Source organism: Thalassophryne amazonica, chromosome 11 (assembly GCF_902500255.1).
Source record: "Thalassophryne amazonica chromosome 11, fThaAma1.1, whole genome shotgun sequence".
Taxonomy (NCBI): Eukaryota; Metazoa; Chordata; class Actinopteri; order Batrachoidiformes; family Batrachoididae; genus Thalassophryne; species Thalassophryne amazonica.
Window position 1 is genome coordinate 110,108,925 of NC_047113.1, and position 26,113 is coordinate 110,135,037.

Here is a 26,113-nt window from a genome sequence, read left to right on the forward strand (position 1 = left end):
AACCCCTTGCCTAATCCCGCCCCATGACGTCACAGCCAATCAGCGTGAGCCCGCCTCCGGAGTCCCGCCCATCCATAATTAGTTCACACACAGGTGTCATATCAGCCTAATTTGCATTGAATGCTAGTCTGAGTATGTATGGGCATGTCTGCCCAATTTGCATCGACTGGGGTTCACCCCTTCCATGAGTCTCTGACGCTATAATATTATATATAAAATAAAGATTTATAAAATGTAATTATTTAATTCTTTATCAAATGTAATGATTTAATTCATTGCAGGTGATGTGTGCACGTGCACGCGTGTGTGTCCCTTTAAAGCTGGTGCTGAGGTGGAATATCTCGCTTTTCAAACCATGATGGCCCGACGTGTTTTAACTTTGCGCTACATAGCCGAAACTCCGGTAAATATTACAACGGTCTCCAACGATGGGGCAGCGCCTAAGAAGGTAAAATTATACATAAATTGTGTAAAACTGCCTCTACCGCTCGACCACCTGGCTGGGGTAGGGAATTTTGAGTCAGGAGCCTGTCTGGGGTATATTTTTGAAGCGTATAAAGTGCAAAAACCATCTGGAATGAATAAACGTTTTAGATCGGTGTAGCTCTGTTTGATCTGCGGGTGTGATGATTACAGCTCTGACCTGTCTGGAGCGAATAAACGTTTTAGCTCCCTGTAAGAGGGTGAGGGACATATACGTATAATCTTCATTTAGCCGGAAAACAGGGTCGAAGCAGTCGCTCTGAGATCTCCAAACATCCGTGTTAAAAGGGGTATTTTCAAAGTTTGGTTATATTTGTGGATCTATACTAGCAAAATATTAATAATCATCTCTTCCAACTAGAAATTGAAGCTTCAAGCGTGAGCGGAGTCTGCGGTGAGTATATTTTGTAAATTGGTTTTAAATTCATTTTTACAGCCTGTTTTTAAATCGTATATCTGCTCTGTGTTTTAGACAAATCTACTTGGACATTACAAACCTGTTTCGGACGTGCGGCAGCCGGGGAGGTAATTATCCCAGATTATTTATTTATTTATTTATCTATTTGTGTATGCGTATGCTTAGTTGAAGCCTGAAGAAGAGGTGCTAGGTAAATTACCCTCCTTTCATAAAACTTTCTTTCTAATGAAAAGTGAACCTGTTGTGAAAGTGTAGTGACACGGACCCACAACAGGGGGCGCAAATGAACGGTCAATAGATGAGCCAAAAAGTAACAATTTAATGTTGTGAATGTGCACAACGAATATACAAACAATCTCAGTATCTGATAACAGTCAATCCACAATGGTGACGTGTGGGCAGGCTCGAGGATAGAAGATGTCTGTCCCGAGAAGAGCCGGAACCACACGATTTCCGCCGCCACCGAACCTGGTGAATACTGGAGCCGCCAAGTCCCGAATTCCCAGGTGATCACCGTCCCCAACTGTCGGATCTGGTACTGCTGGCGAAGAGCAAAGACAGTCAAGTGTGGGTGTGTGTACACCCCGTAACAACAACGGTGGGAATGCCACCTCCACCTCTAACACGCACTCGTGCAGTGTCTGTGTAACCACTTATCTGACGTAGGACGAAACAGTCGCGACCCACGCTGGTCCTCTGGTTGACAGCTGCAACACAATAGCACTTGGAATCAATTAATATAGGCAGAGAATGTTACCTCCATAGAAGTACGATATCTCGGCAACGAGGTGGAGATGACGTCTGGTCTTTATGGAGTGAGATGATGTAGAGTAGATGGGTGACAGCTGTCAAGAGATAATGAGTGACAGCTGTCACCCCCGGCTGTGTCCGTGGCGGCAGCGCCCTCTCGTGCCTGAAGCCCGCACTTCACGCAGGGCGCCCTCTGGTGGTGGGCCAGCAGTACCTCCTCTTCTGGCGGCCCACACAACATGAACCTGTGTAATAATTATTTTATTTTCTATCATACCTAATAATTATTTTACTTTTCGGTACTGATTCAGCAACCCCGAACAACGTTCCTGAACAGCTCAACAGAGCCGGTAAGCAATAATATTTATTGTTTAACTCTGTATAAGGTTGCATACCCTTACTTACTTATGTGACGACCCCTACAGGTCACCAACAAAAAAAAAAGATCCTCAAACTAGGGTAAGAAAGACAGGCAGTGTGAGCTGATTGAGCTGCTCCTGCTGGAGTTTGAGCATCTCCCTCATCTCAGTTAGCTCAGACACATAAGATGGATTAACTGTGGGGCCACTGTTAACACCATACTGAAAGCCAAGCAGTGAAGGGACAGAAGGACTATGACCCCGAGTTCCCCCAGGCAGACCCTCCAGTTCCCACTGAATTGCCTCACCCCGAACCTCAAGTAATGTAGCAGTAGGCTGCCTGTGCACATATTGTTTCAACTCCCGACGGAGGGAACCATCACTAACATGCTCTACGAATTGATCGCGTAGCAGGACGTCAGCATTGGGCATGTCGCCTGGGGCACACTGTTTAACAGATGCCATTAAACTCATCAATGCTAATGAAAACTTGCAACGTTTCACCTTCTTGTTGTCGTCGGGAGAAGAACGCTTCCTGCAGAGCAACATAAGAATCACAACAGCCATACAACTCCTGCAACACAGCAATAATTTTATCTGGATCTTCCCGCTCTTCCCTCGGCCGAAATTTAATCTCTTCCCCCTCAAGGTGATCAAACAAAAAGAACACCCTGTCAGATGTAGATAGATGACGCGCTCTCATACAAGCCTCTACCTCCTCAATCCATTCACTCAGTCCTATCCCTGATCTTCCCCTAAACATAGGGCATTTCCTGTCCCGAGGTACCAAAACTAGCCTCTCAGGAAGGGGGGCAACAGGAGGTCCAGCAGACACTGACGTGCTAGGGTCCGACCCAACTGCGGCCTGCTCCTGACGCAACCCCTCATTGTTTGCCTTCAGCTGAGCGACTAATTCTCTTAATTCCTGCAACTGTTCCTCCATGGCTACAACTTAACCAAAAAAAGGAAAAAAAAAAAACTCTTGGAATAAATAAAGAGTAAAAAAAAAAACCCAAATGGTGATACTTTACCGATTGAGAACCCACTGCTGCTTTGCCTCAAAACAATACCAAAAAAACAAAAAACAAATTGAGGAACACAGGTCTCTGCTCTTACACTATGAGAATCCTGTTCATGATGCCAGACTGTGACGACCCCTACAGGTCACCAACAAAAAAAAAGATTCTCGAACTAGGGTAAGAAAGACAGGCAGAGGCGTGGTTCCAAGTTATAATAATTGACAATTTTATTTCCAAATGTTAAAAATTAACAGATTGTTTTGTGGTTAAAAGTCATTAACAAATACAAAACATTGAGGGATTAGTCAACAGCGAGGGCTTACCGGTGGGAAGGAGGCACCAGCAGTGTTGGTCCCTAAAGAAAAAGCACCCCAGTCACACGTGACACACACGCCACAATCACACTGTGAAGGTCCAGTCCTGCAGGGTGGGTGAAACACAACACACGAAATCGAGGGATCCAACACCCTGGGCCCCTACACCACCACCGTTGCCCAACAACAGAAAAGCAAATGATAAAAGAAATCAAGACAATCCCTCAAATGAAACATAATTCACAAAAAAAAGAAATTAAAATTAACCACAAACAACTAGGCACAAAAAAACATAGAAACCAACATAAAAAAACAACACAAAACAGTTAAAAGAAGAAAAAAAAAAAAATTAATAAACTCTGGCGCGAACACCCACAAGGGCTACTGCACCAAGAGACCTGGATGTATTGCGGGTGTCTAAGTTAGCCACCAGCATGTATGCTAACGTTAGCACGGTCAGAAAACAAACGCTAAAGCCAGATAAGGCAAAGCAGTAGTGGTCCTATGCAGCCAATCCAGAGCTGCTGTCCACCCCAGGAATCTGCCATGACTTTACAAATTATTAAATTGCTAAAAGGCCATAATATGTGCATTGCTAACGCAGTAAAAGAGCCACTTGGTCACAGGAAGGGAGGGAGGAGCGCCACAGCTGATGATGCCGCCGTAACAACCTGCGGATTACGTTTCCCCACAACACGATAGTACAGATTTCCTGTCTGCTGTAAATTTACAAATATAATAATGAGCTATAGCCTCTTTTAGCCGTCTTGCAGGCAGTGCAATTACAGCAACGTACCTGAACTGCAGAAAGCGAGGCGCGTACCCAGGTAGTGCACGGAAGGAGGCTGGGAGCTCGCTGCACAATGACGTGCTGCAGAATTAAATCATTAGTAACGAACACAAAAACAATAAGGTTGATACGCAGCATAGCACTGCTACATACCTGCACCGGGAGTGAAGCAAACAACCAGGCGGCGGAAGTGGAGCGGCTAAGGGTGCCTGCTCAATGCCATACAAAACCAGGAAGGGGCCAACCACTAAGGCACTACTCTTTTTAAAGTGCGCCCCTAGCGAGGATTGGATGAACCAAATGACTATCAGGGGAGAGAAGGAGAATACTCCTCCTGCTACATTCATAACAATTCACATACATGTCTGTGTTACAGAACCAGTGCAGACCTGTCCTTCAGTCGAACCTTCAGGGGGTGCAGGCAGGCGTTGACGCCCGAGGATAGATCCCTACCTGCGTTCTTTGGTGAGGATTTGCAAAAGCGTTCTGTAGACATGACATGTAATTAAGCGATAATTTATTCATAACACGTAAAATCTGTATATTTCAGCCAGGAGACGTCGAGCAGCTCCCGGAGAAGGAGACCTGTTGACCGGCGCCCAAACAACCTCCAGATGCAGTCCTGCATCATTCAATTAGTCGACCTCATTTAGCACATTCATCACAGCTGAACTGGTATTAACTCACATTCAGAGGGATACTGATTTTTCATTGTTTTTCAGTATGTCAGAGGACAGTCAAGATAGGTCACCCGAATCAGGAGTGAATCCTTATCTCACCACCTCCTTATCTCACCAAAGCACCGGGTTTTAGTGGCTCATGCTGTTGTGCAGCCACAGCGAACCACACGCATACCGATCAGAGTCTTCAACCCTGGTGCCACACCAGTCACCTTAAGAACAGGAGCCGCGGCTGGGGTCCTTCAGCCAGCACAGGTGTTGGGGGATGGGGAGGCTCGTGCACCAAAGATCCCAGGAAAGCACGATTCTGTTGGCACAAATTTCACCTGTACCTAGCCACCTACAGGCACTGCATGCTGAGAGTTGCTCCAGCCTGTCAGTGGATGCTTGCTATCAGCTGGCTCACCTGCTGTCATCCTACAGTGATGTCTTCTCCACCGGCCCCACTGATCTTGGCCGCACCATCGTGCAGCATGACACTGTTACCACCCCAGGGCCACCGGTAAAACAACCACCACGCTGGATGGCAAAAGACATGCAGACCGCAGCAGACCAGCAGGTGCAGCAAAGCCTGGAGTCTGGGGTAGCTCAGGCCAGCAACAGCAGCTGGGCTGCACCAATTGTCATGGTGAAAAAGAAAGACCAGAGCCCCCTACTATGTGTCGATTACAGGCCTTTAAACAAACATACTATTAAAGACGCTTATCCGCTACCACGCATCCAGGACACCCTGAACACACGTTGGACTTGACATCAGGGTACTGGCAGGTAGAGATGACTCCCAGGGCTCGCAAGCTGCTGCATTTTGCATACGCAAGGGGCTGTTTGAGTGGAATGTGATGCCCTTTGGACTTTGCAATGCACCAGCCACGTTTCAAAGATTAATGGATCGTGTTCTGGTAGGACTGCAGTTGGAGATATGCTTGGTGTAACTTGATGACATCATCGTTGTGGGGCGGGACAGCACTCAAATGCTGGAGCGGTTGGAACAAGTGTTTATTAGACTCTGGGAAGCTAAGCTAAAGCTAAAACCATCTAAGTGCTGCCTTTTTCAGGAGTGGGTAGTTTACCTGGGGCACATCGTCTCTGCCGAAGGCATTGCCACAGATCCAGAGGAGGTTCAGCAAGTGAAGGAGTGGCCCACACCTCAAAATGTCTCAGAAGTGTGGCAGTTTGTTGGCCTGGCTTCTTATTACCGCCAGTTTGTTGAAAATTTTGCCACCATTGCCAAACCACTTCACGAGCTCACTAAAAAGTATGCACGTTTCAACTGGATGCCTGAATGCCAGGAGGCATTCGAGGAACTGAAAAGGCGACTGACTTCAGCTCCTGTATTGGGCTATCCCCATGACCAGGGTGAATTCTTCCTCGACACAGATGCCAGTGACTGTGGGATAGGAGCAGTTCTTTCCCAGGTACAAGGGGGGGAAGAGAGGGTTCTAGCTTATGGTAGCAGAAGACTGTCTGCCACAGTGCAAAATTATTGCACCACCAGACGTGAACTCTTGGCAGTAGTTGATTTCACTTCCCACTTCAGACCTGCTTGGTCGGACATTCACCTTCAGGACTGATCACAGTAGCCTGCGTTGGTTGACCAGACTGAGAGAGCCGGAGGGGCAGCTGGCTCATTGGCTTGAGAAGCTGGCTGAGTATGACTTCCATGTTATCCATCGGCCTGGGAAGAATCATCAGAATGCAGACACACTCTCCAGGAAACCCTGTCGTGGGGCGTGTCCCTGTACAAAGCCAGATCCTGATCCTGATCACATTCAACGTCAGCATAAAGGGGTGCAATGTAAAATGGTCTACAACACACCTGAGGCTTTAACATCCACAGGGCAACCACTAGTGGGGGTAGTGGGCCCCAACATTAACACCTGTCCTGCCTCAGCTCGTTCAAGTATTCACCGGGTGAGTGAGGCCACTAACACCAATTTGTTCTGTGGTTGGAGCAACTTAAAGCTGCACAAAAGACTGACACAGACATAGCACCGGTGTGGAGGTGGAAGGAGGAATGCAGCAGTCGACCACCCTGGACTGACATAGCAGCCCATAGCCCTGCCACCAAGGCCTACTGGGCACAGTGGACTGTATTTGAAAGATGGGGTTCTGCTGAGGAAAATTCTACTGCAGTGAGTGGAAAGTATTTTACCGACATGTTTTGGTGCCTTGCACATTTTGTAACTCTGGGATGGAACAATTAGACGAAGGTGCGGTTGGTGGCCATTTCGGAGCAGAAAAGACCCTGGCACGCCTCAAAGCTAGGTATTACTGGTACAACATGAGAGATGATGTGACTCTGTGGTGCCGCACTTGCACCAGTTGTGCTGTAAAATCTTGCCCCAAGAAAACACCCCAGGCAGCCATGGGCACAGTGTGAGTTGGTGCTCCCATGGAGAGGATCGCAGTTGATTTGATGGGGCCCTTAAATGAGACAGAGAGACACAACCGCTTCATCCTGATTGTGCAGGACTACTTCAGTAAATGGGTTGAAGCTTATCCAGTCCCCAATGAGCAGGCATCAACAGTGGCCGAGAAGATTGGTTCTGAATGGGTGTGCAGGTACGGAGCTCCACAGTCTCTGCACAGCGATCAGGGCACTAACTTTGAGTCAGCTGTTTTCCAGGGCATGTGTGAACTCCTTGGAATTGAAAAGACTCGTACTACTTCATTTCATCCCCAGTCCGATGGGCGGGTAGAGCGTTTTAATGCCACTCTACAGAAAATACTTGCCACCATGTCAGAGAGATGTCACTGGGACTGGGATGTAATGATCCCGTATGCAGTCATGGCCTATCGTGCGACCAAGCACAGCTCCACAGGGCTGACCCCGAACATGATGCTTTTTGGGTGGGAGATCATGGAGCCTGTTGATCTAGTTGCAGGCCCTCTGCCAGATGACAGCAGCATCAGTACTGCTCCCCAATATGTCCTGCAGCTCAGAGAATGGTTGGAGCTTGCCCACCAGTTGGCAAGGGAAGGCCTGGGCAAAGTCGTTGCGCGTGCAAAGCGGCAGTACGACAAAAACATCTGTCAACGGCAGTATGAAGTTGGCGCTGCAGTATGGCACCTGATCAAAGGCACCAAGAGATTGAAAAACAAAGTGCTGAACTTCCTGCCTGCCTACGAGTGCCCCTACTTTGTTGTGGCCCTGCTGGACGACTTAGTCTACTGTATTCAGAAGAGTCCAAGGTCCAACGCCAAAGTTGTTCATCACGACAAGCTAAAGCCTTACCACTCCAGGACTCCGCTGGACAACAACTGGGTCTTCCACGTTCTGGGCATGCCGGCCCCAGTTGAGGTGCCGCCCCCTTCATTTGATGCAGACACGTCAGACGCAGACATCGGTCCCTTCAACCTCTGGGATGATTCAACTGAGCTGGAGGATTCTGTGGTGGATGCTCTCAGTGGTTCCAGTTCTTCGCCGCCAGCTTCACCAAGCAACAGCTGGCCTCACGACCACTCTGTTCAGCCTCTCGTGGACCAGCCTCACGACCCACCTGCTGCCGGGGGCCCTATCGGTGGTTCCTTTCCAAACTCTGTTCGTTCTTCGAGACCTCGGAGGGTATGTAGAGCACCAGACTGGTTGGGCGACTGGGTGTGTCACTAGGTTCAAGTAAAAAAAAAAAAAAAAGAAAAGAAAAGAAAAAGGGGGGGGGGGGGGGGGGGGGGGCTAAAATGTTCTAAAATAATGTTGTGAATCTTTGGGGAGTTCAAATGTTTATGAAGGTTTAACCTGAAGTATTTAGAAGCTAAAGGCCTATTTTGGTTATTATTATTATTTTTTTTTTTTAGTAACTGCTTGATGGAAAGGAGAAAGAATTTGATTTGGGCTTTTCCCATTTAAGACTGGGATTCTGGCTAACTATTTAATTTTTTTGGGGGGGGGGTGGCCTAAATGCATAGAATAACCCCACCACGATGTAAAATTAACTGTCGCTTGCCATATTATCCTCTTGGAATGTGTGCACTTGTTGAGCTATGGACATTGTCACACAGTTGTAAGACTAAAGGATGTGCAGCTTGCTGTTATGAACATTTTGTGGACATTCTCCATTTACCACAAGGTGCCTTCCCCAAAGACTAATCCATTCGAGGGCTGTCAGCAGAGGGCAAGGGTCATAATGGGGATTGTTTTGGTATATAATGTTCTGTATTTCTTTTTCAGTATCATAAGCGTGCTGGAGTGATGTTAAGGGCCTACTCATCATCCAGAGTGGGGGTAGTGTTACAGGCTTAGCCTTGTCACTTTAAGAGGTTGGCCTTGTGGGTAATGTATGCATAAAGCTGTGTTGCATTATGGGAAATGAAGTGCTCTTAAGCGCCTCCTCCGTTAAGCAGTGTGTGTGTGTGTGGGGTCGGCTTTTCTTTTAATCTGTGTGTTATGAGGGGACCGGAGCAGCAGGTGTTTTTCGGCGTCGGCGATGCATGTGCATGTCCAGCCTGCAGCGGTCAGTTTTACGAGTGTTTACTTGCCTCGAAAAGTTACAGCTAGTTATCAGACTGAAGCTGTGGAGTGTCTGTGTTGCTGAAGTTTGGAAATAAAGTCCAAGTTCAAGTGAGAAGCTGCGTCGTGCATGCAAGTCTGTCAGCCTCCCCACATAAGAGTTAACCGGACTGATAAGCCAGTTACCAGCTGCAACGAGCCACGGATTAAGCATATAAACCAGAGGTCTCTCTACCACTGTTCAGAACCAGAGTCTGGACCAAAGGTAACAATCCGCTACAAAATAATTATTTTATATAGAGTCCAGCCGCTCCAAAAACAGCCTCAGATCCTGCATAACTGCCAGGCGCACGGATGATGGGCTTTTAGCAGACTCGTAAGCACCACACAAATGCCTCTAAGCCGTCGCAGTAACTCGTACACAAACTGTGCCACGCTGCTCACTGTTGGTAGAAGACAACAACTGTTATGATCATTTATTAGAAAGTGGAAGAAACACAAGATGACTGTCAATCTCCCTCGGTCTGGGATTCCATGCAAGATCTCACTTTGTGCGGAAAGTGTGACCACAGGACCTTTGTTGCCAGGACGGTGGTGGGATCGAACCCAGACGGAATCCCCTTTGGCTGACCTGGTAGAGGAATGGTCTTTAGTGCGAGCTGTCCGGGTTCGATCCCACCGCCGTCCTGGCCACAAAGGTCCTGCGGTCACATAAGGATGATTCTGAGAAAGCTCAGAACTACACAGGACCTGGTCAATGACCTGAAGAGAGCTGGGACCACAGTCACAAAGATTACATTAGTAACACATGATGCTGTCATGGTTTAAAATCCTGCAGGGCAGCAAGGTCCCCCTGCTCAAGCCAGCACATGTCCAGGCCCTTTTGAAGTTCACCAGTGACCATCTGGATGATCCAGAGGAGGCATGGGAGAAGGTCATGTGGTCAAATGAGACCAGAATAAAGCTTTTTGGAATCAATGCCACTTACCATGTTTAAGGATGAGAACAACCTCAAGAAAGCCATCCCAACCGTGAAGCATGGGGGTGGAAACATACTCTGGGGGTGCTCTTCTGCAAAGGGGACAGGACGACTACACCATATTGAAGGAAGGATGGATGGGGTCATGTATTGTGAGATTTTGGCAAACAACCTCCTTCCCTCAGTAAGAGCATTGAAGATGGGTCATGGCTGGTTCTTCCAGCATGACAATGACCCCAAACACACAGGCAGGGCAATTAAGGAGGGGCTCCGTAAGAAGCATTTCAAGGTCCTGGAGTGGCCTGGCCAGTCTCCAGACCTGAACTCAATAGAAAATCTTTGGAGGGAGCTGAAACTCCAAACCTGAAAGATTTGGAGAAGATCTGTATGGAGGAGTGGACCAAAATCCCTGCTGCAGTGTGTGAAAACTACAGGAAATGTTTGACCTCTGTAACTGCAAACAAAGGCTACTGTACCAAATATTAACATTGATTTAATGTTAATAAAATTAACATTAAATCACTTCGCTCTCAGACTGCAGGCTTACTTGTAGTTCCTAGGGTTTGTAAGAGTAGAATGGGAGGCAGAGCCTTCAGCTTTCAGGCTCCTCTCCTGTGGAACCAGCTCCCAATTCAGATCAGGGAGACAGATACCCTCTCTACTTTTAAGATTAGGCTTAAAACTTTCCTTTTCGCTAAGGCTTATAGTTAGGGCTGGATTAGGTGACCCTGGACCATCCCTTGGTTATGCTGCTTTAGACGTAGACTGTGGGGGGGTTCCCATGATGCACTGTTTCTTTCTCTTTTTGCTCCGTATGCATCACTCTGCATTTAATCATTAGTGATCGATCTCTGCCCCCCTTCACAGCATGTCTTTTTCCTGGTTCTTTCCCTCAGCCCCAACCAGTCTCAGCAGAAGACTGCCCCTCCCTGAGCCTGGTTCTGCTGGAGGTTTCTTCCTGTTAAAAGGGAGTTTTTCCTTCCCACTGTAGCCAAGTGCTTGCTCATAGGGGGTCGTTTTGACCGTTGGGGTTTTTCATAATTATTGTATGGCCTTGCCTTACAATATAGAGCGCCTTGGGGCAACTGTTTGTTGTGATTTGGCGCTATATAAGAAAAAAGTTGATTGATTGATTGATTTTCACAGGTGTTCAAATAGTTATTTGCAGCAGTGACATACAAGTAAATTATTTAAAAAAAAATCATATATTGTGATTTCCGGATTTTTTTTTTTTTTTTTAAGATTATGTCTCTCACAGTGGACATGCACGTAAGATGAAAAGTTCAGACCCCTCCATGATTTCTAAGTGGGAGAACTTGCAAAATCGCAGGGTGTTCAAATACTTATTTTCCTCACTGTAAATATTTATATATAGTCTAAGCATATAGTGTCTCTTTAAATTACTGAAATAGTTCACTGCCACTATCTGTTTCTATATCATATATTGGTGTGTGTATTTGTGTGTTTACAGTGTTTGCAAAATACCTGTTGACAGTCTAGGCTATATCAGAATATTCTATTACTGTTAATCCCACTATGAATATTAAAATACGATGAACCATTTGTCCTGTATCATAGCTACACATGTAACGTTTGCAGAAAAAAAAAACCCGCATGGAAATCAGTGTAGTATTCAGAGAGTTAGGATGGGTTAAAGGCGCTGAGTGGAGCGGGCCAGGTGACTGCTAAGTTAGTGTTTAAAGGACATGTCGCATGTTATTTAACATCCTGGATAGCAAGTAGTTATGAGCGCAAGTGTATCTGTGCACATGCGATAATGATTACTGATGCACTTTATTGATAATTATTAGCGACGGAGAAACCCATGCAGTTTGAACCACTAAATCAATATGAAGCAATTGTGTTGAAATGGTTCAGTGTTTAGAAGCATTTCATACAATTAAATGTGATGACATCTGCTGGCATGGAACAATGACAGTTGGCACTTTTATGTATGTTCAATAATTAAGGTTCTATGTGCATCTTGAAATTTTTACTATATTTTCATTTAAAGACATTATACTTGTGTTTTAATGTGATTGTGCCATCATAAAATACTACAGGTACTAGAGATATAAATTGTAAAATACTTGTGCAAATAAGGACTGTTAGTTGTACAAAATGAAGGGGATTTGGGCTTCTAAGGTTTTTATTTAAAAACAAGATCATTTCAGCAGTGTTATGCTGGAGTCTGTTCCTCTTCTCTCCAGTTTTGGAGAAGACCCTCTCACACAGCATACAGTCCTTGGGGGTACTGTTTGGACTACCTGACTGAATCCTTGTGGGCATCACCAGGGACTTCCAAAAGGGTACAAATTTCAGGCATATTTGGCAAGTACCCGTTTTTTCACATTTTATGTTACAGCCTTATTTCAAAATGGAAGAAATTCTTTTTTTTCCCCTCAAAATTGAACACCAAAAACCCCATAATAACTGTTTTTTTTTTTTTACACATTTATTTAAAAATACTAAAAGTAAGAAATCACATGTACATAAGTATTCACATTCTTTGCCATGAAGCTCAAAATTGAGCTCATGTGCCTCCTCTTTCCACTGATCATCCTTTAGATGTTTCTACAGCTTAATTGGAGTCCATTGGAGTCCACGTCTACATATAAGATCGCACAGTTGACAGTGCATGTCAAAGCACAAACCAAACATGAAGTCAAAAGAATTGTCTGTAGACCTCCAAGACAGGATTGTCTTGAGGCACAAATGTGGGGAAGAGTGCAGAAACATTTCTGCTGCTTTGTAGGTCCCAATGAGCACAGTGGCCTCCATCTGTAAATGGAAGAAGTTTGAATCCACCAGGACTCTTCCTAGAGCTGGCCGCCCGTCTAAACCAAACCATCGGGGGAGAAGGACCTTAGTCAGGGAGGTGACCAAGAACCCGATGGTCACTCTGTCAGAGCTCCAGCATTCCTCTGTGGAGAGAGGAGAACCTTCCAGGACAATCATCTCTCCAGCAATCCACCAATCAGGCCTGTATGGTAGAGTGACTAGACAGAAGCCACTCAGTAAAAGGCACATGGAAGCCCAGCTGGAGTTTGCCAAAAGGCACCTGAAGGACTCTCAGACCATGAGAAACAAAATTCTCTGGTCTGATGAGACAAAGACTGAACTCTTTGGTGTGAATGCCAGGTGTCATGTTTGGAGGAAACCAGGCACCATCCCTACAGTGAAGCATGGTGGTGGCAACATCATGCTGTGGGGATGTTTTTTAGTAGCAGGAACTGGGAGACTAGTCAGGATTGAGGGAAAGATGAATGCAGTAACGTACAGAGACATCCTGGATGAAAACCTGCCCCAGAGCCCTCTTGACCTCAGACTTGGGTGACGGTTCATCTTTCAGCAGGACAATGACCCTAAACACACAGCCAAGATATCAAAGGAGTGGCTTCAGGACAACTCTGTGAATGTCCTTGAGTGGCCCAGCCAGAGTCCAGACCTGAATCCGACTGAACATCTCTTGAGAGATCTGAAAATGTCTGTGCACTGACACTCCCCATCCAACCTGATTGAGCTTGAAAGGTGCTGCAAAGAGGAATGGGCAAAACTGCCCAAGCTTGTGGCATCATATTCAAGAAGACTTGAGGCTGTAATTGCTGCCAAAGGTGCATCAACAAAGTATTAAGCAAAGGCTGTGAATACTTACGTACATGTGAGTTCTTAGTTCTTAGAAAAAAGAACCCTTTTTTCATGTTGTCATTACAGGGTGCTGTGAGTAGAATTTTGAGGGGAAAAATTAATTTACTCCATTTTGGAATAAGGCTTTGACATAAAATGTGGATAAAGTGAAGTGTTGTGAATACTTTACAGATGTACCGTCCTTCATGGCACTTTCTTTCCTCATAGTTGGTCAAAATGTCCCGTCGAGATGAGCTTCACCGGGCATGCACACCTCACCCGTTGAGTCGAGTTCCCCCACCGAACAAAACCCATGTAAGTTTCATATACACTCCGTCTTTAAAGCAGACTATTGTTGTTTGATGACAGGGAGCTCAATGATCTCAACAGGGAGATGCGCAATTGCACAGTAAAGAGAGACAGCTGAACTCTATGGAGGAAGGTGTTAAAGTCTGAGCTAGAGACAACAGTTGTGCGGTGAACCTCCTTTCAATGGGACAAAGGCTCAGTGTGAACGTCGACGACACAACGTTGTCTTCATCACATGTTCATTTCAAACTTGGGCACTCTTCAGGAAGCCAATCAGTCCACCTGTTGATAGCATCAGTGAGACTTTGGGAAGAAGTTTTCTGGAGAAGACAATCACCTAGAATTCATCGTACAAAAAGTAAACACCTGCCTCTGTCAGGGTGAGATTATTAGTTTTTATTTCTTGCATCTTTCTTACTCGATATCTGTGTTTCTGTGCAGCAGTTTGGTTTTATTTGACTGAGACCATTTTGGGATTGAGGCTTGAGTCTAAGGATAGAGCAGGAGAGAAGGGACATCAGCAGAGACCCTCGCTGAGAGCGGAACACGGATGTTTGCTGGAGGCACGCCAACTTAAATAGAGAACAAGGGGCAGACAAGATGGCGGCTGGATCACCGCAGAGGAACTGGATGAAATGGACAGACCACGCTCACAGAACGACAAGGAAAGTGAACCAACCTAGCAGCCGAGCAGAACTGCTGAGTGTGCACCAACCAATCAGGCGTCGTCGGTCTCCCCATAGGCGGGCGGCCCCATGTCCGTTTTGCTTGTTCAACTGTAGTACTCCATCGTGGGTGTTGGACTTCGGAGTCCCCAATTTTCAACAGAGCTCTTAATGTGTCAGTTGCCGTTTTAAATTACTTCAGTTTCGGAAGCTATGTTCTGAACAGTGAAAATCTTTGGAGGGTGAGATTTATTTGATGATATGTTACCTTGGAAAGGATGAGCACAGGTTCCCATCCCCCTGGCTTCACAGAAACAAGATCAAGCTGAACTATCAGTTCCTCCAGAAGTGGACCAATGAGCTACAAGAAAATCTGTCTTATGACCATTTCTGTTGAAGGATTTTAAGAGGAAAAAAAACAGCTTCTGTGGCCAGCCGGATCTGTGAGGAGAACCACCGCCCTGCTGTGGAGTGAGCTGTAAAACAGCACCTGCTAAAATAAATATTCACCCCGTTGGGTTGTTACACATTTTAATCTGTTTTTGCCATTCCAAACAAAAATTCAGACTTCTATTAAAATTTCTAAAATTACCCTCCAATTCAAACTAAAAGCAAATCACAACTTGACATAAATTAAATAAAAATGTCAAAGGCAGAATGATGTGTTGGTTCTGTAATGACACCAATTGCTATAACGTGTCTAAATCATCACTTTTACAGCCAGTTTTCTTCAGATAAGTCAAGGGATGAACACTTCCAAGTCACTGAGTAGGTCTTGGACTTTATTTACATTAACTATTAAGAAATACAAACATCAGGGTAACTGTGGTCCTCAAAAACTGTAACTGCAAGATGACAAGACAACCCTGAAGACATCATCAGTTTCTGTGACTGGAGAACTTGTGCATAATGGGAGTTTAGTATTTTCATCACTCACAGCTTCATCATGGAGTGGAGAACGACTTTCTTGAAACTAAACCAATCAAAACCTGACTTGCCCCTCCCGTGTGCCTTCAGGAAAATTGGAGCAGAACTTCCAATTCTCAAGTCCTCCTCTACACCACTTCATCACGGGCTGTGTAAGTGGTGAGGCACTGTGCACTGCTTCTCCACAGGGACAGAAGGAGGTCTTCAGAGTTGTCTTGGTGTCTTGTCTGGTCTCCTCCCTGCAGTCAGTCAGGGTTTGAGAACCGTCTGCTGCACACAGATTTACCGTACAGCACCAAACTGTTTGCATTTCTTTGTCTGCGAGCAACAATGTTCCCGTGTTACACAAACACCACACTGGTGTCTCTGGCTCAATCCTGGTCCTTGGACCCTAACCTGCATGTTTTCTTTCTTATCTGCTCTGCTGACAGCCGACTGGCTCAGCCAGGTGTCTGCTTGTTCCTGATTGGCTGACCACACATGAATGAGCCCATGACCTTCTGGCAGAGCAGGGAGATGTCTCATGCAGGTTCAGGGTGCCTGAGGTCCAGGACTGAGGACCAGTGATGTATGTGACGGTCAGCAGTGGTGTAGAAACCGTGCAGTGAAGTCATTTAAACAGTTTATTTGGAGACAGGAGGGGGTGGGATGGACTGTTTGACACATGTAGATGATTAATGACTGTTCTCCACCTTTAGACACCGTTAGCACATTTCATGTTCTGATGTGTTCACTGATGAGCAGCAGCCCGACCAATAACACCATCAGACAGGTGCTTGGTGGCAGCAAACTGGAAGGCTGTACAGGGTCTGTTTTTGAGTGGGTGGAACTAAGCCTCAGCGGTCCTCTTCTTGATCTCCTTTATGACATCAGCTCTGGAAACCTCAAACTGTGGAGGCAAACACAAGGACGGAGGCAGCAAGGTTAAAGGGACTGCTGTAAACAAAGTCATAGTATTAAACCAGAACCGGTTCTTGATGGGTCACAACAAAAAACACACAAAGGTGCAGTTTGTTATTTATGAGACATTAAAACCGGACGAGTAGAGGAGCCAGCCACCTCAGAGTTTGATGAGGTTCAACCCCAGAGCGAGAAAAATGCAAATTGCACCATTCATCCAAATTGCACCCTAAACACTCTAGATAAGTGATGGGGTGGATGTAGACCAGTGGTGCCCAAACTATTCCAGAAAGGGCCAAGAGGGTGCAGGTTTCTTTGCAGCCACTGACTCCAGCAGGTGATTTTACTGATTAACATCCCTTTGAACAGGTGGGATGAGTTCATCAGTGAAATCACCTGCTGGAGTCAGTGGCTGCAAAGAAAACCTGCACCCTCTTGGCCCTTTCTGGAATAGTTTGGGCACCACTGATGTGGACTTTCAAAGTGGCGCAGTTTCATTACGTAACCATTTTAGTGCCCCCACCCTTTGAAGCGGGACTATCTATTGCAGATAGGGTGGGGTCCGTTTTCCCTAATTTTCTCGCTCCCAATCACAGCTACACTGTCATGTTGTGTACCAAATTAAAGCACATGAGAAGAGGAAGTATTTGGTATTCAATACATATGTAGGTATTTAAATACTGAAGTTATATTAAACTTTGTTGGAAACAAGTGAACAATTTTTCAGTGTTTTTTAGTTTATTTGAAAATAGCGTTTATGCACAAAAGCACAGACAGAGGTAGAAATGTGCAAACTTCACTTTGCATCAACCTAATCTAGATAACTGATGTGATAATTTTAAAGTTTTAAAGTGGTGCAGTTTTTGTATTTAACAGTACAAGTGCACCCACCCTGTTTGTGACTGCTCAGTAACTTTACCATTACACTCAAATACGTATATCAAATAGCAACACCAGAAAGGGGCTCAACTTTAATGTACAATTGTAGAAGTTCAGTGAATTGTTTCAAAATATATTTTCAAAAATAAATAAATTTCTATCATTTAATGAAATAAGTCATGTTCATTAAACATGTACAGAACTACAATTAAAATGGCAATGCACATTTTGGTAAGCTCCACATTTACATAATACTATAATAATTACAGTATACTTTGACAGGAGACAGGATGAAAAGTCAGTAAGGTATATTTTCTATTATTCTATATATGTAATGTTATTTGGCATAAAAGGAGCATCCCCAAAAGGCTCAGCCGTTCACAAGCAAAGATGGGGTGAGGATCACCACTTTGTGAACAACTGCGTGAAAAAATAGTCCAACAGTTTAAGAACAATGTTTCTCAATTTTCAATTGCAAGAAATTTAGGAATTCCATCATCTACAGTCCATAATATAATCAGAAGATTCAGAGAATCTGGAGAACTTTCTACATCTAAGCAGCAAGGCCGAAAAAAACAACAACATTGAATGCCCGTGACCTTTGATCCCTCAGGCAGCACTGCATTAAAAACCGACATCATTGTGTAAAGGATCTTACCGCATTGGCTCAGGAACACTTCAGAAAACCATTGCCAGTTGACACAGTTCGTCGCTACATCTACAAGTGCAAGTTAAAACTCTACCATGCAAAGTGAAACCCATACATCAACAACATCCAGAAACGCCGCCGCCTTCTCTGGGCCTGAGCTCATTTGAAATGGACAGACACAAAGTGGAAAAGTGTGCTGTGGGCTGATGAGTCCACATTTGAAATCGTTTTTGGAAATCATGGACATCGTGTCCTCTGGACAAAAGTTCAAAAGCCAGCATCTGTGATGGTATAGGGGTGTGTTAGTGCCCATGGCATGGACAACTTACACATCTGTGATGGCACCATCAATGCTGAAAGGTACATCCAGGTTTTGGAGCAACACATGCTGCCATCCAAGCAACGTCTTTTTCAGGGACGTCCCTGCTTATTTCAGCAAGACAATGCCAAGCCACATTCTGCACGTGTTACAACAGTGTGGCTTCGTAGTAAAAGAGTGCAGGTACTAGACTGGCCTGCCTGCAGTCCAGACCTGTGGCCCATTGAAAATGTGTGGTGCTTTATGAAGCACAAAATACAACAATTAGTGTCCTCAGTTCCCAAACGCTTATTGAGTGTTGTTAGAAGGAAAGGTGATGTAACACAGTAGTAAACATACCACTGTCCCAGCTTTTTTGAAATGTGTTGCAGGCATCAATTTCAAAATTAACAAATATTTGCACAAAAACAATGAAGCTTAATAGTTTGAACATTAAGTATCTTGTCTTTGTGGTGTATTCAATTGAATATAAGTTGAAGAGGATTTGCAAATCATTGTATTCTGTTTTTATTTACATCTTACACAACATCCCAACTTCATATGTCATTAAACGTATATATATTGCAAACCAACTTCAATAATGTGGCAAACTGCAGAGTCCATTTTTCCAATTTGCATATCACATACAGCAATAACTTATGACAGAAGGGACACATCAGTAGAATGCACCCAAGTCCGCCTGCACAGCTAGAGGGGGTAGATTCAGTGAAACAGTTATTATACAAAAACTGCTGTTAGAGACTGGCACTTGGAAACCATTCGAAAAATTTATCTGGCTTTCGGTGAAAATTTTATGGCTTCACAGAGAATAAGGACTATTACTACAGCTTTAAGGACGGCCCACAATGGCGCTTGGCGCACTGCGCTCCGAGCTGCGACGACAAGCACGAACCACCAGATTATTTCTAAACCGATGGCTGTGTGGAGCTGGGACCATCGTGTGCACTTTCTCTGGTTATCACAAGAGCTGGACATCAACCATTTTCCGGCAGATTTCACTTTTAACAAGAGATTTTGTCATGGAAAGCCGCGCGGAGGCTTTGTGCGTCACGACCGATTCGCTGTTCGAGCGAGACAAAGAACGCCTCCGTTTCGGCGTGTCAGAGGACAAGTTCGGACATGCTCAGCTCTCCACAATTTCTCTTATAACTCACTTGACTGGTAAGCATTGAAAGCCGAGATAGGCATGTCCGAACTTGTCCTCTAACACGCCGAAATAGAGGTGTTCCTTTGTCTCGCTTCCAAAGCGAATCGGTCTTTACGCGCGAAGCCTCCGCGCGGCTTTCCATGACAAAATCTCTTGTTAAAACTGAAATTTGCCGGAAAATGGTTGATGTCCAGCTTTTATGATAACCAGAGAAAGTGCACATGACGGTCCCAGCTCCACACAGCCATCCGTTTAGAAATAATCCGGTGGTTCGTGCCTGTCGTCGCGGCTCGGAGCGCGCTACGCCGAGCGCCATTGTGGGTCATCCTTAAAGCTGTACTAATACTCCTTATTCTCTGTGAAGCCCGTAAAATTTTCACCGAAAGCCAGATAAATTTTTCGAATGGTTTCCAGGTGCCAAATTCTGATGGAAAAAAAACCCCTAAATCATTCCGCCATTTCCAGACAATGAAAATCCGACGACGGGGCGGGACCACTCCTTCCACAAGGCGTGCTCACAGGCGAATGACGTCAACGACAGGCGTTGAAAAACTCACGCATGCGCACGAGGGTTCAAGCTTGTCTGACGTGAAAACACATGAATCAAATCCATATAGTTTAAAAAAATAAAAAATAAAAAGGTACGATACTTTATGGACAGACCTCGTATATAATAATAAAATATGTGAAGATCTTCAAATGTGACGTAATTGTTTTTAATGACTATATTATCATAATGCTTTCACAAATGTGTTGGATATTAAAAGCGTCCTCTTTCCATCTGCTTTAATTTGGTACACAACATGATAGTGTAGCTGTGATTGGGAGCAAGAAAATTAGGGAAAACGGACCCCACCCTATCTGAAATAGATGTCCCGCCTCAAAGGGGGTGGGTGCAGTAAAACAGTTCTAGAACAAAACTGCACCACTCTGAAAGTCCACATTTAATGCACCAGTTATTTACAGTGATTCTGGAAATACAACGTGAACGCTTACTGTAGCTTTTTTACATAAACTATACTGTTTGTGAATTAAAAAAATATAAAAGTATTTGCCTATTTCACACAAAGATTTATATTACTTCAATACTCAAATATTTCCTCTTCTCATCTGCTTTAATTTGGTACACAACATGATAGTATAGCTGTGATTGGGAGCAAGAAAATTAGGGAAAACGGACCCCACCCTATCTGAAATAGATGCCCCCCTTCAAAGGGAGTGGGGGCACTAAAATGGTTATGTAACAAAACTGCACCACTTTGAAAGTCTACATCCACCCCATCACTTATCTAGATGCTTAGGGAAATGCATGGTGCAGTTCACATTTTTCTAGCTCTCGGGTTGAACTAACTCGTTAAATAAGGGCCGTTCTGGGACCTGGTTCCTCTACGAGACACATTTATCTGTAATCCTCATAAATGACCACCCACCAGCAAAACCTTTCACACTGTACTTTTTACTGTGCTGTTGTGCATGCAGCGGTACAAATATATATGTGTGTGTGTGTGATAGAGAGATTCATCCAGTCATTTCAATTTCAATTATTTTCATATATGTAGCACCAAATCACAACAAAGTTGCCTCAAGGCGCTTCACACAAGTAAGGTCTAACCTTACCAACCCCCAGAGTAAGTACAAAGGCAACAGTGGTAAGAAAAACTCCCTCTGATGATTTGAGGAAGAAACCTCAAGCAGGCCGGACTCAAAGGGGTGACCATCTGCTTGGGCCATGATACAGACATAAATTACAGAACAATTTCCAAAATGAATATACAGGAAATGTTGCTGGTGCAGAGGACAGGAAGGTTACAGAAACAGACACCACACCCAACTCTGGATGGAGCCGCACCTCAAACAGAGGAAAAAAAACAGAATCAAGCATCAGAAAGACAACAAATACAGTATAATTTGCCAGCATTAAACAAGAAAAACAGAAGAAATATTAAGGTGATCACCGGCCACTAGCCCTAAGCTTCACTAAAAGACCTAGAATTTAGATAAAGTTGAGGCCCGCTCTAATAAAATGAATTTAAAAGAGTAAAAAGCAGAGTAACATACTATGCCGGTATGCTAGTCATACAAAAGGGAAAATAAGTGTGTCATAAGTTTGGACTTGAAAGTCTCTACAGAATCAGACTGTTTTATTGATGCAGGGAGATCATTCCACAGAACAGGGGCACAATAAGAGAAAGCTCTATGACCTGCAGACTTTTTATTCACCCTAGGGACACAAAGTAACCTGACAACGCAGAGCCGGTACGTAGGGTTTAATTAGGGCAGCTAATTATGGAGGTGCCAGTCCGTGAACAATTTTATAGGCTAGTAGCAGAATCATAAAATGTATGTAATGGTTTCATCACTGCAGATTTGAAACATTTAGGAACAAATCCAGAGGTTAATGAGAAATAATCATTTCCAGCACAGTCGGCCCAAGAGTGGGCCACAGGTCCTTAAACAGTTTTGTTGGTATGGGATCAAATGAGCAGGTTGTGCTTTTTGTAGACATTATGAGTTTCGCCAGCAAGCCTAGTGAGATCAAATTCTGCAAATCTGGGTAATACCTCAATAATGGCACTCAACTCAATAGCAGGGTGTATTGGCTGGGTTCAGGTATGCTGTGATATGTTTATCCTTATGTTGTTTATTTTCTTCTCAAAAGTAATCCAAGAAATTTTGTGCTGTAAAAAAGCGACTCATAGGTGGTTGTCCATGAATAAGTGTTGCTACTGTGTCAAACAAGAACTCTGGGTTATGCTTGTTTTTGTTGACTAAATCAGAGTAATCGGTCCATTTTGTAGTCAGTAGTGCATGCTTACAGTCTAATGGCCTGGTCACCCGGCATATGACGATTCCTGAACGAGGGGAAATAAGTAAAAAAGTCACAAATCGCTGAGAAAAGCTGGACGAACGAGCTTTATCACTGGCCTGCGAATCAAAAGCACAAAAGGAAGGTAAGAGGAACAAAATAAAACTGAAGCTAACGTTGATCTCCATGCTTTAAACCAGGGATGGCCAAGTTCAGTCCTCGAGAGCCACCTTCCTGACACTCTTAGTTGTCTCCCTGCTCCAACACAGCTGAATCCAATGAAAGGCTCATTAAAAGTCTGCTAACGAGTCTTTCATTGGATTCAGGTGTGTTGGAGCAGGGAGACTAAGAGTGTCAGGAAGGTGGCTCTCGAGGACCGAACCTGGCCACCCCTGCTTTAAACGAAACACGCCTGGAGCCACTGCTGGAGCAGTGTGTGTCTGCATCCTGCTCTGCATTCCAGGATTCGGCGCTGGGACAGAGCTCTGTCGTGCCTGAGTCCTGGAGAAGCTGCAAACATAAGCAGACGATCCGACCCACTGTGGAGGTCTGCGCGCACGTCGGTGGATCCACCTGCTCTGGCTGCTCATCCAGAACAAAAGAGGAAACATCTCCATCATCAGAATCCTCCGTCTGGTTCAGACCCTGACGACGTGCTGCATGCTCCGTCTTGCTCCAATTAAAAAAAAAAAAAAAAAAAAAAACTGAAGCGCTTGCTCAACATGACGTCTCATTTTTACAAAATAAAAACAAAAAATCCCACCACGTTTAGAGCACACAACGCAGGTTATAGGTAGCAGACATGAAATATTTGATATTGCTGGAACAGCCAATGGGCCATCCTCAATTTCAACATCATCCAATGTAGTAATGGATATTATGTTTGCAAAGCTTATCCCTGTATGATTTTTATGGACACATGTACAGAAACAGGCCACAGTCTCAACTTGATCAGTTTCCCTCCCTGGCACATAAACTGTACTATCACCATAGTGATAGTGCAGTTTCCCCACGAAGCCAATGGATTCTACACCCACATTTGTCATAAGCCTTGCTGGATCACCTGCTCCGTGGCCTGCACTAAAATCCTAATGTTACCCTCCCTGTAGAGCTCTATCTATCTTCCCAGACAAGATGGCAGTGCCTTCCCCAGTAGGGTGAAGGCTGTCTGGCATCAGCAAGCTATGGTGGCCCCAGAATGCAGGCCAGTTATCAGTAACACTAAAGCCTTGCTGTCTACAAAATTGTGCCAGCCACCTATTTAACGATGTCAGCGTGCTAAATGCCTCATCATTACCCTGGGAGGGGAGGGGACCAGAAACTATTAAATGATGCTGACACATCTTTCTGGCAAGGTCACAAGTCCTCTCTATCTCCGTTTTTGTGACCTTGGAGTGCTTCATCCTGACATCACTGGCGCAGACGTGAATAACTATCCGACTGTATCTCGTGTCATGTTCCTTTGTCTGTCTACCCTTCTGCAGCGTCAGCACCGTAAGATGGGATGCAATGTCGGGAGCTCTGGCCCCAGGAATACATTTAGTGTCAGTCAGTGTCTGTAATGTGACTTTGCAGGTGATAGAATCCCCTATCACTAAAGTTTGGTGTTTTGGCCTGGAGATAGGAGTGGAAGTCACTTGTGGGCTCAGAGAACTCACAGCAGTCATGTCTGAACAGTGCAGACAGTCCAAACTGTGGATTCATTTAAAGAAAAACAAAGAAGAAGCAACAACTGCATCACGTGATGGATCCAGAACAGTAAGATGTGTCTGAAGGTCGAGGCAGTAACAAAGTCTGCAATGCAGCCATTGCAGCTACTGTAGTGCCCATCAGAGCCACTGCACCATGTGGATTTACAGAAACAGTGTGGCAGCAGTGAGACGGACAGAAGGAATGAAAGATGCATGGAGAGTTGGAGCTATGCTCTGGAGAGAAGGGGAATGAAAGTCAGTAGGACCAAGCCCGAGTCCATGTGTGTGAATGAGAGCAGCCCGGTGGAATACTGCGGTTACAAGGAGTACAGGTGCTCAAAGTCGATGAGTTTAAATACTGGAGGTTAACTGTCCAAAGTAATGGAGAGTGTAGTAGAGAGGTGAAGAGAGTGCAAGCGGGAGGGGGGGATTATCTGTGACAAAAAGGTAGTCACGTGAAAAGGTTTGTGCACCCTCAAGCTTTCCATTACATTCATTTAGTTGACATTTTAATCCAAAGCAATCTACAAGTCAGGAATTACAGTTCAGAGGGGGACTTCAGCATGGCGATAAATACCAGCTTTACAACTTAAAGGAGACTTCAGTGGTTTGGATGAACCAGTCACTGCAGTGTCATTTTTGTTAAAGACAGATGATGTGCTAATGACAAACTGATCATAACAATATGTAACACCAGAAAATGGGTTTGTTGTGTATTCCTGATGACAGTGAACAGATGTTTAGAAGAAAATATGTTTTGTGCAAATGTATGTTTTCTTTCAAAGAAAACTGTAAAGCCAGATTTGGTGTTAAAGTAGACCTGCAATGAAATAAATGTGGTCAGATCTCAGAAAGAAATAGCTGATATGTATTTATAAGACCCTTATGAATGCAGTAAAGTAAATCTGCAAGCCCAAATTTGTAATTCAGCGGAGAAATCTTCGTTTAAAAATGACAAAATTTGGCCCTCCAAGAAAACTGTTTGTACATCCGGGACATTGCAGTGACATGCGGCAGAAGACAGAGCGCTAGTGCCTTCAGTCCGATCCTGCGTGTTTCAATTGAAATTGATTTTATCTGTTAGTAATGTTACTGTTATACACATCCTGGTTTCAACATCCAAAAGTAAGCTGCAATGAATGCGAGATACAGCTCTGCATGCTCAGATCAGCGGCGACATCGACAGCGGGCGACGTTCTTCCCCGACGCCTCACTCTCACTGCCTCCGATGCGCTTACCGAGTCTGCTGGCTCGGTAAGCACCGCAGCAGGCCACTCACACCGCCCCCGTGTCTGCTGTGCAGAGCTGCGGCCAACTCCAGCACCACCTCCCTGTAAACTGAATGGAGGTGCGGCCAACTTGGCAACAAGTCCAGAGACTACGCTCGCTGTTTTGATGCGGAGTGCTCCGGCCACCTGCAAGGACAGACTTCTTGCGGAAAAATCCGCAGCGCCACACGGTCTCGGTAATCGCACCCGCAGAGCTCCGTGGCTGCTAAGAGAGGTTTGTATCTTTTTAATGACTTGGATTCTTTGCAGGTCCCGCATCTGTACCCCGCAACGGTAACACTTGAGGCTAAAGACAGTAGATTTTCAATGCGACACCACTCAATCAAATGGGTGTAAGAAAAAGTCCCCAAAAATAATTTTCAAGCAAAAATAAAAGAAATGTATACTCACCAAACGTACAGCAAGACAATATGAAGTTTTAAAAAAAGTCGATCCTTCCGTATAAGACAATAAAAAGGTGCTTTTGTAAGAAATGCAAACTGACGTAAATCCACAAATTACAGTTGGCGCGCACAATGCATGCTGGGATAGGGTCTTCTCTCTTGCGTCTCGGCAGCGTCCCGGATGTGATGACAGTTTTGCGGAGGGCCAAATTTTAGCTGCAAATTTATCATTTTTTAACAAAGATTTCTCCGTTGAATGACAGATCTGGGCTTGCAGATTTAC

The 26,113-nt window shown here is 44.8% G+C and overlaps 1 protein-coding gene across 2 annotated transcripts in view; it reads right to left on the minus strand.

The window, feature by feature from the left end:
* Positions 1 to 15,609: 15,609 nt before the first annotated feature.
* Positions 15,610 to 26,113, minus strand: part of hars (histidyl-tRNA synthetase) — an 86,764-nt gene continuing 76,260 nt past the window's right edge. For both annotated transcript variants that reach the window (XM_034181018.1, XM_034181017.1), the window contains exon 13: positions 15,610 to 16,656. In XM_034181018.1, the coding sequence (XP_034036909.1) occupies positions 16,597 to 16,656 (60 nt within the window). In that variant the 3' untranslated portion in view covers positions 15,610 to 16,596. The remainder of the gene's footprint in view (positions 16,657 to 26,113) is intronic.